This window comes from Anguilla rostrata, chromosome 7 (assembly GCF_018555375.3).
Source record: "Anguilla rostrata isolate EN2019 chromosome 7, ASM1855537v3, whole genome shotgun sequence".
NCBI classification, from domain to species: domain Eukaryota; kingdom Metazoa; phylum Chordata; class Actinopteri; order Anguilliformes; family Anguillidae; genus Anguilla; species Anguilla rostrata.
Window position 1 is genome coordinate 46871617 of NC_057939.1, and position 14358 is coordinate 46885974.

Below are 14358 nucleotides of genomic sequence, written 5' to 3' on the forward strand. Positions count from 1 at the left end.
GGAACTTCAATGAAAACTGGGAGTAGAGTTTGAAGGTGTGTCTCCCTGTGCTGTGTGTGTGTGGGTGTGTGGGTGTGAGAGATACGTTCTGTCCTGTGTGTTTGTGATGTGTTCTGTCCTGTGTGTGACGTGTCTTTATTCGTTCATTGACAGTCTGTCATGTTAACATTCAGGAGAAGCCACTGCAGGGTTCCTGCTGACCCAGTTTACCAGCTGAGTAAGCGGTGTGTGTGTGTGTGTGTGTGTGTGTGGAACATGTTCTGTCCTGTGTGTTTGAGTGTGTGTGTGTGTGTGTGTGGAGGGTGTAAGTGGTGTGCGTCTGCTCCAGTTGGTGGGATTTCCCATTGGTTGGGAAGCAATGCTTTTGGGACCTGTGACCTCAAACCAGGAAGTACATTCCTTCTGTACCTGCTGAATAGAATACTCAGTCTGATGGGAAGAGTCAGTTGTGGAGGAACAGACTTTTGCACACCTGTGAAAATACAGTCACTGTTTGCCAAGGATGACAGCCTCCAATCTGCATTAGAAGTCTGAATTATGCCAGTTAAAATTTTAACACGGTTATTAAATATGTTTAGAGCTGATTAAAGTCACATTGGCACTGAAGCCTGCTTCCTGTCTCTGGAAGACATTGTAATTTCTGTTTTATTCTTTTTGTGTGTGAGCTTTCTTTTCACTGGTAAACCATTTGCGTAGTTCTTTCTGGTTAAGTGTGTGTGTGTGTATTAATAGAGCGGGCTATAAATGCATTGGCTCTCAATACTGTTTGAGTCACACTGGTATGATTCCAGACTTTGATCTTGCCAGGCCAGGCTTAGAATCCCCTGTCTGGAGTCCTTGGCAAAGGTACCAGCTGGAATGTCATCGAGCGGTAACTATTGGCTGTTGAGTGTCAGGCGGCAGCCAATGACGCAGAAGCAGTGTCACAGAGAACCCGTCCCACTGGCGTAGACCTGGGCCTGCATCCGTTGGCTTCATCTCAAATGGTTAGCGTTCCGGTCCTAACGGAAAAAGAAACCTCAAAAACGCAACGAATTTGGGACACACTTTGAAGACAGAATGTGCATCACAGAAAAGCAACACCATCGCTGGCAAGTCAGCTGGCTAGTTCATGGTATGCTCACAGAGTCTTAAAAACATTACATATGTTCTTTTGTTTTCAAAATTAGCCAGCATCAAAAAGTCAAGCCTTAAGGTGAAATGCATTTCTGAAACAGGCCAGATTATTTCCTACAAATAGATCTTTTTTTTTTTTTTTTTTTTCAAATTTATAGAGGCCTCTCCGCAAACAGAGAGCTCTTGTTGGCTTAGCTGTGATGGCGCTGTAGTTATATAAAGACAGCTGGGATTCTTTTGTCTTGATTCCTTTGTTTGGAACCAAAGTCTCCCTCTTCAGAGCTCCCAGAAGCATTAACAGTATTTCCAACTTTTCTCTAGGAGGAGTTAGGTAGTGTTAAAAAAAAAAAAAAGGTAGTAAGCAATTTGACCTTGTTTCCCAGTGTTCGTCTGTCTGAATCGGAATCTGTGGATAAGGATAGAAAAAAAGAATAAGAATAGTTGTTTTGATATGTAAAAGCATATTATTTTCAGAATGTGCAAGTACCTAGTTCATAAGCCACCCAGTAACTGGTGGGCATTAAAGCTTGCTAGCAAGAATGAGGTTGAGATTGGGAGTTTTGTAATGATTCATTGGGTAATTCACCTGCATGAAATCAAGAGGAGCATTTACCTGTGTATACAGTGTGTGTGTGTGTGTGTGTGTTCCCTGTGTTATTGTTTCCCGTGTTATTGATGTCCAAGTTGGAGAATAGGGGTTAGACAGCAGACTTTGCTTATGGTGATGATGTCAGTCCAAGTTCAATGCAACAGTATTTCTCATTAAAACTTTTATAATCCTATAGTTTTATAAATGGACAATTTTATGCCGACTGAAATATTTGATCATTTTATAGCTTGTCAATGGGCCAGTTAGTGGCTTGGAGTAAATGCGAATGATTGAGTTCAATATTTTCATTTTGAAACGTTCTGAATCAAGTTCGATTTTCAGACATTGCAGAGAAAACCTTTAAATGCCACAAGGCAACCTGCAACGAGTTGCTTATTTCTCCAATAACTGTTTTATAAGGTCAGTGATAAATGACTCCACTTTTCTGTAGACTGGTAATGACAGAGATAGATAGTCTCTTTGTCTCGCTTATAAGCAAACTATTAAATGGAAAGTAAAAAGGTGATTTGAACTCCTACTGATTTCTCCTCAAGGTTTTCTTTTCCCCCACAGTTATGCGATATAATGTTAGCTCTGTCCTGTGCTGTACTTCGCACGCATGGTGGGAAGAACAACGCGAACAGGAGCGCCGCGTTTCGGAGGGTGCGCAAGCTCGTCTGAGCCATCCTGAATCCAGGAAGAACGTTTCAGCCACGCGGGGGCTTAAAACCTCAAATTCAGCGTTCCAAATCGGGGAACGAAGGATAAAATGCGGTTTAAAAGTTTTTGTCTGGAACAGAATGGGAGAGTAGCATGAGAACTGAAGTTGACAATATTTCCGAACCATATAAATCCTTTTCAGTCTGCAATATATAGTATGTACATTACACAGCCTTCTTTTCTAAAAAAAAAAAAAAAATTATACATTTGAAAAAAAATCTACTATGTAATATTTCGGGTATAACTTTTCATATACCATTTTCCATATCTTAATTCTGTGAAGGATTTGCAGGAACTCTTGGCTTTGTGTTATGATTGATGCATAAATCATAACCAAAGTTGTGCACCATTGTGAAGCCTTTTCCATATCCCACACACTGCAAGCAATTTCACTCTAATTTGCAGAACGTGAAGTTGTACATGGCATTAAGTCATTTTTTTTATTGAGAGAAAACAAAATGCACAAACAACATGAGACAATGACATTGACAAGATTATGCTCTACAGTTATTTATCAAGACCCAATGTGATTCCATTTTTATCTTTGCATATCGCTGCACAGTAGCATCAAAAGCATGGTAAACATACATATATTTCATTGTGAAACACCACTTCCATTGCAAAAAACAAAAGATCACAATTGCCAGCAGTTTGTGATTCGTATGGCATGACTGACTGACACACACACAAGCTCATATGCGTGCATACACACACACACACACAGACACTCTCACACACACGCATGACACACATGCACATTTGCACACACGTGGCCATGAATAAGTGATGATCATTGTAAACATGCTGCACGGGACAAGGTTGATTAGAGAACATCCTGTCTTGCTCAGCTTTGAATCAAACATGCCCTCACTGTGGACAAATTAGGAAAGTGAGCTCAGTGTTCACCTCCTTTAATATGTATTCATTCAACTCTACAGTAAGCAAAACAGAAAGTTAATAACCATCCATTATAACTGCTTGCAATACAAAATTAGCTGTACTCTCATCGTATATACTATTCTCTTATGCCCTCAATAATTTAATAAAACATTTAGAAAAAATGACATCCTGAGCCAACCACGCATGAAACATAATACACGGCACCGTAAATAATACTGGACATGAGCACTGAATGAGTTCTGGCCAGTAAAAATATAAATTTGTCCATATGTAATGTACGTAAATGTACAGTCTGACTTTTCATCAAGGCATTGAATCAGTGTTCTGTAAGTCCACCTGACCGTCTACAGTATCTGACTCCGGTTCCTGTTTCTGTTCAGTAATGAATGGACATCACAAAAATAAATAAATAAAACAAGGCACACATTATCCACAAACCGAGCTGCACAAGAAGTGATCTAATTACATTTGCACAATGTTTCACACCTTATGGACTCCTTTCAATTGAGAGACCAAAACAATGTCATACAGAAAAGAATCACACACCAAGAAGACCTATATGCCTATGGAAATATGGGGTGACATAGAGTATTTGTATCCAATCAGTGCCAAGTGATAGGGCTTGAAAATAGCTTCTTACAAAAGTGTAATAAAAAAAAAACAAGAAAAAAGGACATTACCAGGGGGTAAATGCACTCCAGGATCAAGTAGTGGTCTTTTTTTTTTTTTTTAACAGTTTCCCCAAAAACCAAACCTTCATCCCGATTCACAGTTTTTATCTTCATTGTGAAGGTAATCCAGCTGGGATTTGTGGAAGGGAAGATTAGAAAAAAAAATAGCGAGCACGGACCATAAAAAAACATCCACCCTGCCTTTTAAGACTGGTGGGTCAATTCCATTTGAATTCATGAACTGAAACACCTGTATATCTACACAGGGGTCTGAAACACTGGTCCTGGACAGTTCCAGGTTCTCCCTTTTTTTATTTTCAGCGTAAAAAACTATTTCAGATCAAAGAGTCCAGGTGAAGTTATTTCACTGTGTAATGAACTGCTTAAAGTGATTCATGAGGTACTGAGTAACAAGAAAACCCTGCAGACCCAGCATCTCTCTGGGACCTGGGTTTGCTACCACTGTTTTGCGAAGGTTTGTTTTATTACCGAATTGAATTTCAATTAATTTCCTGAACGCTTTTGAAATTGAATTCACCCCCAGGCCCCGGCTCTCCAGTCTCCCCTCTCAGCAGCGTTCCATCTTGGGAACGTCCCGTAGAACCTTCGAGGCAAGGGGGGTTGCCCGCGTCGGAGGAGACGGAGGGCTCCTCCACCACGATCCTGGGGTGCGTCTCCCGGGCCTGGGGGGGGGAGCAGGGCGAGCAGGGCGAGAGGGCCTCGTGGGTCGAGCTGAAGCGGGGGGTGTCCACGGAGAGGAGCGCGGGCCTGGTCCTCCTCAGGGTCTCGCTCATGGAGATGTGCACCTCCTCGGGGGTCAGGCCCATGTCCTTGCTGTACTCCGAGGGCGACTTGCGGCGGATGCGCTCGTACGTGCTGTCCTGGTTCTCCGGGCCCTGCTCGCTCTCGTGGAAGCGGCCCAGGAGCCAGACGAAGAAGCCGAAGAGGGCGAAGGCGGCCAGGCTGGGCACGAACGCCAGGCACTTGACGTACAGGCTGGTGCCCACGTAGCGGCTGTGCAGGAACATGTCCTGCTGGACGTAGGTGCGGTTGGTGGCCGGGTCCACGGTGGTGGAGCGCCACTCCCAGGTGAGGGTGCTGCGGTTGAATTCGCTCAAGGTGTCGGGCTCCTCCACCGTGTAGATCTTCTCGCCGGGCCCCACGTACTGGCCGTACTCGTACGGCTTGTAGAAGATCTGGTTCTTCCACATGTTGAGGTCCAGGATCAGCACCAGGAAGATGATCCCGTAGTTGAACCACTTTCCTGACGTGGACACAAAAGTTTGTGAGGGACGTTCTAACGCCATCAGAATAAGCAGCGGACACCGGGGAAATCGCAGAGCGGGATTCACAAAGCACTCATGAAGCATTAAGGTCCAAACTCACAGGCATTCTCCACTAATAGAGACACAGTATCCTGACACAGATACAGTTATCTATTTGCATAAGGATATCTGGAATGTCCACCCTAACCCATGGATGAGATTATATAAACCATTTAACCAGACAGAAAACAGCATATTATACCAGCATATAATGCTCATATAATGGTGTAATGCTCATTAGGGAAGTTTTGTTTTCACTTGCATGACTTATTTTTACAGCCAACAGGGCAGTTGGCAAGTTGCCAATCTGCTGTCAATCTGTACTTTGTGCGCAAGCAGTCTCTCTTAGGACTGCAGTCTCTCCCTCTAGGGAATTACTGCAATCGTACAATCTCTGGTCTTTGCAATGTAAGTCACAACACTGGATGAGACAATCTGCTAGATGCCAGTAAAGAAAAGATATTGTCATATGTTTTTAAAGTATAAACTGCACACTGGTCCCTAGTATTAATGATGATCATTGGATTTATTCACTGAATCACCCTGGTTTTGTTGCAATTTTATTTAAAGTTAAACCCGGTCAAAAAATAATAATTATGTGTGTAGACACCGCAAGAAAAAGGAAATGCCCCTTGATGGCCAACATGCCATATTACCTTAAGAATCATTACTGAAAACATGATAAATGCTACTTTAGCGCATTTTTCACTGTTGGCAGATTTATATTTCAACAAGAAGAAAGTTCAATTTCATATTCGTGATAATATCTCTTCAGATTCACAGCTTTGAAAGCTAATGAGCGGAGGAGCTAATTTGAATGATAAACCGAATATCTGACAGTGGCGCTTTCATAAAGTTCTTAAAAGAAAAATGCCTCGCAATTTTCATGACCCTGATTAATACGTAAATCATTAGGGAAAACAATTTAACATGTAATGTGTGGAACATTCAAATATGTAACACTAGATCTTTTTTTTCCCTTCACATCAGATGTCTCACAAAACGGTGTGAAACAGCTGATGAGGTACGAAATAGTGAGATGTACCCCAGCATCATTTATTCATGAATCTGCAAAGGAGTTTCAGAGACTCTGTGAGGAACTCACAAGACAGATCGGGAGTGAAAAAGAGAAGCAATTTCTGTACTTACACAAGATGGGGATATTTCATGCAGCATTCCAAAGCTAATATCCGAGACTTTAACTGTCTCCTTGATCAGATAAAAATGTGAAAATTTTAAAGTCTGAGATAATTAAGAGGACATTGTAAGCTGGGTAAAATAATTTCCCTGGTATAATTCTGTGGGCAGAAAAGAAATAGCAATATTAAGACCTCGTTCCAATCTAGCAGCAGATTGCTTGGACAAGGACCATTAAGTGGCAATCTCCTTTTGTCTGTGATATTCAGAAGGCACATATCAAAACCGGGACCGCTGAAGGCAGTGACAGCTGAAACCATGAATACAGATAGCCTTTATCAAAAATATATCTGCCGACCGAGCTGAGCTGACCAGAGCCGACTCGGAAATCACCAGGCTCTCCAGGACCGGGGTTGAAAAACCTCTGCTCTAGCTACGCATACCTGTGATGTAAACATGAAAATCCTCCAGCAGGAATATACCCAACACACGTACAACAAACCCCAAAAAAATAAGGTTATGTGTGTGCCCCACGGTACCACGGTGTACAGGTCTGGGAATGTGTTATTTTCCTGTGGGAACCCAGTGATCATGTCCGTTTACTTGTAGGAATGCCTTGTTTTTCCGTTGGGAGTTAGCGAGCATGTTCCGTTTACCTGTAGGAATGCCTTGTTTTTCCGTTGGGAGTTAGCGAGCATGTTCTGTTTACCTGTAGGAATGCCTTGTTTTTCCGTTGGGAGCTAGCGAGCATGTTCCGTTTACCTGTAGGAATGCCTTGTTTTTCCGTTGGGAGTTAGTTAGCATGTCCTTTTACCTGTCCGTACCTGTGATGTGTATGTGGTACTCCTCCTTGAAGATGCTCTTGCAGACAGGGAGCTTCAGCTTTACCTGGGTAGTGGACATGCCTGGAAGGTTCACGTCCAGATCCCCCATGAAGTGTGGAAACTCCCAGTCCTGTACAGCACAGGGCCTCAGCCGTCAGCATGTCACACCATTTCATATCTAACATATGTCCATTATTATTATGAATAATAATAATAATAATAATAACAACAATAACAACAAAAGAAAGTGTCTTTAAAAGAATGTCTTTATATTTATAAGCTTGAATCTTTGACTTTATCCTAACAGAAGAACACTTGTTCAGATTCTTTATGAACATAGTTTCTAAATTATTTAGCATTTTCAGGGCTACATTTTGGTAAACAAAGGTAAAGCTGTTTTACACAGTTAAAAGCAGGTTTTTTAAAAAACAGTCTTTAAAAAATGCAGTCCTGTTCTCATCTGGATGAATATCTAGAGCCTGGAGAGATTCTAGAACATAAGAAATTGAGCCTGCGACATTGTATTTTGAATTCTAGAACATGAGCAATCAAACCTGTGACCGTGTACTTTGGATTCTAGAACATGAGCAATGGAAACCGTGACAGTGTACTTTGGATTCTAGAGCATGAGCAATGGAACCTGCGACGCTGTGGGCCACAGAGTATGCAGATAAGACTTCTCTCATCTCTGGCTCAGGCTTGCAAGTGAGCTAGAGCCACTATAAATCTGTTGTTTGGAAGTCCTGCCTGGTTGTGTTTTACAGTTCGGATGATGCAGGTAAGATTCCCAGTAGTGACATGTTTGACATTTACAGGAGCCTCACTGTCTGCCCGTAAGTGCACACAGTAGGTCAGGGCATGTACGCACAGTGGGAACGCCGTGACGCGACAAATCAGCATGCAGGGTCAGGCCTCGTCTTTCCATTTTAGTCGACTCAGTGCTTCCGGAATATTCTTTGACAGTCCGAAATGGATAAAGTCACCACCACCTCAATAATGAATGTGGTAATATGAAACTTGCATGCACACCAAATTGTGTGCACAAAGATATCAGCGGTTGGATGACCTGAGTAAACACACACACACACAATCTCAGGGACACAGATGCACATGCATACACGCACACACATGCATGCACACGTCCACTAAATAACTCTCAGTGTGTTTCCCGACCCCATGTTTTCAGATGGTAATGTTTGCTCCTGAAAGACTATTTCATTTTCAATTTGAAGTCTGTGCCAACAGGTATGAATCACGCGCGTAAATCCCAGGGCCAGAAAGAGCGGTGCCCTCAGAGATATATACGAGGGACACCCCAACCTCAAGCCACAATAAATTCCTCTGACACAAGTGGAGGGAAAAGGTTTGTGCCCTGCAGTATATATATACACACACTCCCTGAAGAAACATGATATAATTATATGAATAAAATAATGACATCTAAAATTCTTTATATCTTTCTATAGAGTGGCAGGTTTGCCCAGAGCCACAGGTTTGGAAGTCTGCAGTTGCAGGGTGGAGACCAGACATCCAACAACTGCGCAGACTATTCAGAGATGCGCAGTCACCATTCAGGTATTGTGATTGGCTGCACATGTCCCTGGCTCTAAGATCTCATAGCTGGGACCTTTCCCTGAGAATGCAGAATCATTATGAGTACATCCCAGAGTCCTGGAGAAGCTCCGACACAAGTCCTTCAGGTGCTTTACGAGTCGCCGAAGTGTTTTAATGCACAGTTGCATTCAAGAGCTCATTGCTCCTACCCAATTTGGTTGGGGGAAACGGGATGTGAAGTTGGCCCTTGGTCACACACCACAGACCACAAGCTGAGCTGGAGAAGACGTGAGTCCAAAGAGGATACTTCATGCGCAGCTTGAGCAAGCAGACCGCGAGTGCCCGTTTGACCAGTGGGGGTCACCAGAGAGCGATGAGGCACAATGCTCCTAGCTGACAAAATCCCTCCCTCTTTGAACGCAACCTTGACCAGCTATGCGTTGCCCTGTAGGGCTGCTGACCGCAGTTCGCACAGGCACAGTCCTGATTTGACACCAGACTGTGGGGCCTGTCTACACACTGGAACAGTGCCTTAACAGGATGAAACACTCAGAAGCACCCCATGTTTTTACTGTATATATTTATATTTACCTCTTTGAAGGTCATTTATATAAATGCAAATCTGTTTTTACCTAACTTACCAGGATAAATAAAGCATTAAACAAATAAAGGAACATTAGCTGTTTCTCACACTCACTCCTTCTCTCTCTCTTCACTTCTCTTGAAATATCTGGCTATATGATTGCCATAAATAAACAAAGCACACACAGTCCAACATAGGACACAGTGGGGGCAAAAACAACATAATTCACCTCAACAATCGATCGATCTCTTCGCCTCTCCTCTATCTTTCTCTCCATCTCATTCGTTCTCTCCTTCTCTACCCCTGGAGACCACAGACCCATACAGCTGGCCTGGATTGGACCAACCCAACTCATTCCCCAAAACGGTCGGAAGCTGGGCCAATGAAATCCCTGTGCCCAGTCAGACCAATTGTGAAACCTCTAAATTTAGTATTTTCTTGTCACGGAAGCCGTGAGACTTCCTCAACCAAGCTGGGGCTTCTTTTGTGTTCAGAGTACCTTACGAATGATCATACTAATCAAATATTTTCCCTGGTCCTCTTACAATCCTCTTGCCCTGATACAGGCCACATCCAGAACCCGCAACACCTACAACGTTAACTGAGATTCAGAATTTTTTTAATACGAATGCTAAGCAAAATGGCCTCACCATTTTCTTTCAGAAGCCCAGCAGTTGCAATATATATCTGCCTGAGACATACTGTACAGAACGTACACAAATAAATACTTTAAAAAAACCCACATTCCTCAAAGTGACACTTGTAAATATCTACAGGACGCATTCAGGTACGAGTGGACCAGGTGTTTGGTGTTCATCCATTTTGTAATGGAAACATTATTTTAATTATTCCAGGCTTAGATTAGGGGGCATGGCTGCAGTGTTAGGCATTCAGGCCACGGACACGGGAGGCAGCGGCTGTGTCTGGAACGCGGCGGCCGGAAGCTTTGCCGACTACACCGCGGGTGACAGACGGCGGCACGGCTCCACCGTCGTTAATCGCACGGGCTAATTGAAACCATAAATAACGCTAATAAACCCGCGCGGCGCACCGGAGACAGGAAATGGAGACGGCAATCATAAACAAATCAATCTGAGGGGGGCCTTTTAAAAACACAGAAGATGCCTCACGCACGGTGTAGCAATTTGACGGATCGGGAGCTAAATGAGTGTGTCATCATATCAGGTTTACACATGAGTTACGCCGGGTCCGAATTAGTCGGCGATGAGAAAATGCACGCAAGACGGGAAGCGGAGAGAGCCGGACGAAAACATTGGGCCAATTTCAGAGAAGAAGAACCGTGGCCGATACTTGGAAGAAGGTACCTCGCCAATTACAAGTAAATAAGAATTTGTTTTGCTGCGAGGAAGAGAATTAATCATGCTGAACCGTTTTTTGAACTTGAGAAGCCGGTATAATTTCTGAGCAGCTATGATACACTCGAGTGGGAAAATAAAAAAATGATTTTCACTGGCGTCGAAAACTCAAGTTGAGCGTGACCATAATAGAAGGGAGCCTGGTGATCTCACAGCTCTGTTTAAGCTTCTTTTTCCCTGCAGGAAGTTTTCATTTGGATAGATTTAGAGCTATTATTTACTGGAAAAAAGAAAACATGTTCCGTATCTAACTTGTATGCTTACTTTTATACTACATAGCTTGACAGGCAGCAAGACTGAGCACAGTTCAGAGAGAAACCTCTGTAGCCTGTTGGAAAATATGATAATCAGTCAGTTCTTGTTCCGCTTTTCTGACAAGGATTAATAATGCTGCAAGATGTTGATATGGACAGTCCTGTATAATTTATCAGCAGCTATGATAGCGTTCAGAAGGATTCATTTCACTAGAACTGTGAGTTCCAGTTGAAGATAACCAACCAGCTGGTGTTGCGTCTTTACAGTTCTAACAAAATTTAAAATTTATAACAGCTACCAGGAAAATTTCTGCTTTTAATAAAATCTATGTGATTATAATAACCTACCAATTCACTGAGGTATCATCTGAACAGTGTGACAAACAGAAATAAATGTGCATATAACTATACGTTACGCTTCAGAAACGCAAAAAAAATTATTTGTAAATACAAGACAACAGAAGCTGTATATGTAAACTTGCTCCATAAACAGGCTCTGTAATTGGAAATGGCAAATTAGGTGCTAATGTATCATCTACCTGAAATTACACAGCCAATGAGTGATCAAAACCATCATCAGCTGAGTGGTGCAGGGCCAGAACTCTTTTTTGATTGGCCGGCGGGGGAACCCTACCTGCATCACAATGAGAAGGTCGAAGACCAGGATGAAAGAGGCCAGGAAGGCCCGGGACACCTCGTCGCTGGGGAGGAAGCCCCGGTTTAGGTTGTCCCAGCTGATCCAGTCCGTACTGATGATGAGAACCACCACTGACGTGAGAGAGATCAGCACCGTCCTGTGGGGGGGAAACACAAAGTTGGTCCTTTCTTGCAAGCCACTGTACATACAAAACAATTTATCTGTGGATTAAATCGATGTTTGGCCTTAGGTTTGGTCAGTACTCAATCAACACCTGTCCTTACCCTTGACCTGTATTCAATCAGCAACCGCCCTTAACTTTGGTCCATAATCAGTAAACATTTATCTTAAATTTTTGACTCACAATTAAATGCACATTTTTCCCTTCACAAACACATTTTGAATTTGAATAATCACTAAAATTTGCCCCTGAACTGTGCTTGTGAAGAAACAAATACAGATAAAGTGATGAATGAATGGTGATTGAATCCAGGTCTTTTTGCATATCACGGAGAAATTAATTTATGAAAGTGATTTCTTTCTCTTGTGCAACATTATGGCGTTGGTGCTCATTGAATTGAACAAAAGCTTAAAGAAAGCTTAAATGATTCACCCAAGTGAAAGAAAGTTACATTAGCAGTCATTAAGCTCTCCACATACCCAGTGGAGCATAGACGATTAGCCACCAGAGCCGATTCTTCCAAACTAATTACCCTTTTACCTGCACCAGACACGCAAGGGCAAGATAAAAGCTTGGGAAGGCAGGGAATCAGCTTTATTGCTTAAATCTTCACAATCCAGGGTAAAAGATAAAGTTTAGGTCAAACGTTGTCCATGTTTCACCCTCTACAAAAACATTTAAAATGCCTGCAGTAGTTCAGGCAAAACAGAGCCGCTGCTTTTGACATTTACCTAGAATCACTTGTAACTTTAAATATGTTTTAAATATATTACATTAATTTAAAATAGTAGGCTAAGAAGCTCAACCGTCATGCTATTTGAGTTTGCATATAATTTATTATCCCTATAAATATGTTTGGATTTTTAAAAATGTGAAATGTTTTGACAGGAATACATTTATATCATGTGGAATTAGCAACTGCAATGTTCAATCTAATATCGAACAACTTTTCTATGGCTAATACTGTCCTATTGGACTTAACATAATAGTTGATTGTACAGGATTTTAAGGAGTGTTGTAGCATATTCCTTTCAGCTATAGTGTTTACTTCATGTGGAAGTGCACATTATCCAAAAGTTTCACTCTCCTAGTCTCTGATTGGCTGAGAGTGTCTTGGCCAGTGGCCAACCAAGATTCTAGTTATATAACTCAGTTGACACGATTCCGTTCTGTGGAGACAGCTCCAAACTACATCCATCCAGGACAAACTGGCATAGCATCCGCTTCGTCCTTGGCAGTTGGCTGGATGTGTAGCGATACCTAGGCTGGCATCATTATAAAAAAAAAAACTGACTACCTTTAAGCTGCAGATTTATGTAAAAGTTTTCTTGGCTGACGCTCTAAAAACGCACCAGTCAGGCTCCAAAGCTGAAACTTCAAACACGATGGGTCAGGGTAACTCACACCAGCCATTGGTGATGATTGGCTGACAGTTCTGCCCCCTCTCTAAGTATGTGTTCCCAGAACACAATGACATATGTGTGATGTCATAGCTGATATTCAGCATTTAGCTAAATACAGAGTTTCCTTTTTCATATTTAGGAATTTAGCAGACAGGCACTCTTATACAATTTGCCTGACAAGGCTTACCTTTTCTATAGTCTATTAATACAGCTGGATATTGACTGAAGCAATTCAGGTTAAGTAATATTGCTGTAATATTACAAGCCTAGTTTTCTAATAACTACACCATTTAAATTAATGAATCCATACCCATTGTATCATGGTGCTTTCATGTTAGGTCTTAATAATTAGAACATCATCCTCATATAAGAATAATATCTTTATTTATATAGCAAAGCACTAATAAAATACATGAAGAATGAGCACAAAGGCAAGACAATGACAGACAGGGCGAAACAGAAGCAAGAAAGATGAAGATAATAAAAACTCAATAAAAAAATGTCACAAAAAAAATGAAGATACACAACACAACTGCTATGATGTGACAAAAGCAAGTCCATAAAGTGTGTTTTTAAATGTGCTTTTCAAGAGGGCGCAGAAGTAGCTATGGCAAAAAGTTTTAGGGGCTAAACCATGATCGTGTGGTCCAAAACACTGACAGTGTTCCACTTGAGTGCCACCATTCTGGGGTACTTCAGAGTTTTGAAGAAATGATACCCACACACTGCACTAAGTACTCTCAGACAAAAAGTGCTAAAATTTGTTTTGGGGAATTCAATGGTGTAGACCAGACACATCTTTTCTCCACAAGTGTACTCTCGACCCCAGACACCCGTGAAATTGTTGGCTTTGAACACATAACTGCTTCTTTACTATGTTCGAGTTTTCACAGGATGCAACTTTAGTTTAGGGAAGAGAGAGCCCCCCCTATTTATCGAGAAAGCCATTACATATATAACCACTTCGCAATATATACAATCACTTCGCAGACGCTCTTATCCAAAGGGACTTAGAAAAGTCGAGTTCCGGAAAGAACGCTGGGAGGGAGACAGATTGCATCTCTTTGTTGCAGAAGTTTGCCCACTTC

At 42.1% G+C, this 14358-nt stretch overlaps 1 protein-coding gene across 3 annotated transcripts in view; it reads right to left on the minus strand.

Moving 5' to 3' along the window:
• Positions 1-2834: 2834 nt before the first annotated feature.
• Positions 2835-14358, minus strand: part of tmem117 (transmembrane protein 117) — a 41295-nt gene continuing 29771 nt past the window's right edge. For all 3 annotated transcript variants that reach the window (XM_064344753.1, XM_064344752.1, XM_064344751.1), the window contains exons 6-8: positions 11684-11843; positions 7283-7412; positions 2835-5260 (exon numbers count right to left, since the gene is read on the minus strand). In XM_064344753.1, the coding sequence (XP_064200823.1) occupies positions 4497-5260; positions 7283-7412; positions 11684-11843 (1054 nt within the window). In that variant the 3' untranslated portion in view covers positions 2835-4496. The remainder of the gene's footprint in view (positions 5261-7282; positions 7413-11683; positions 11844-14358) is intronic.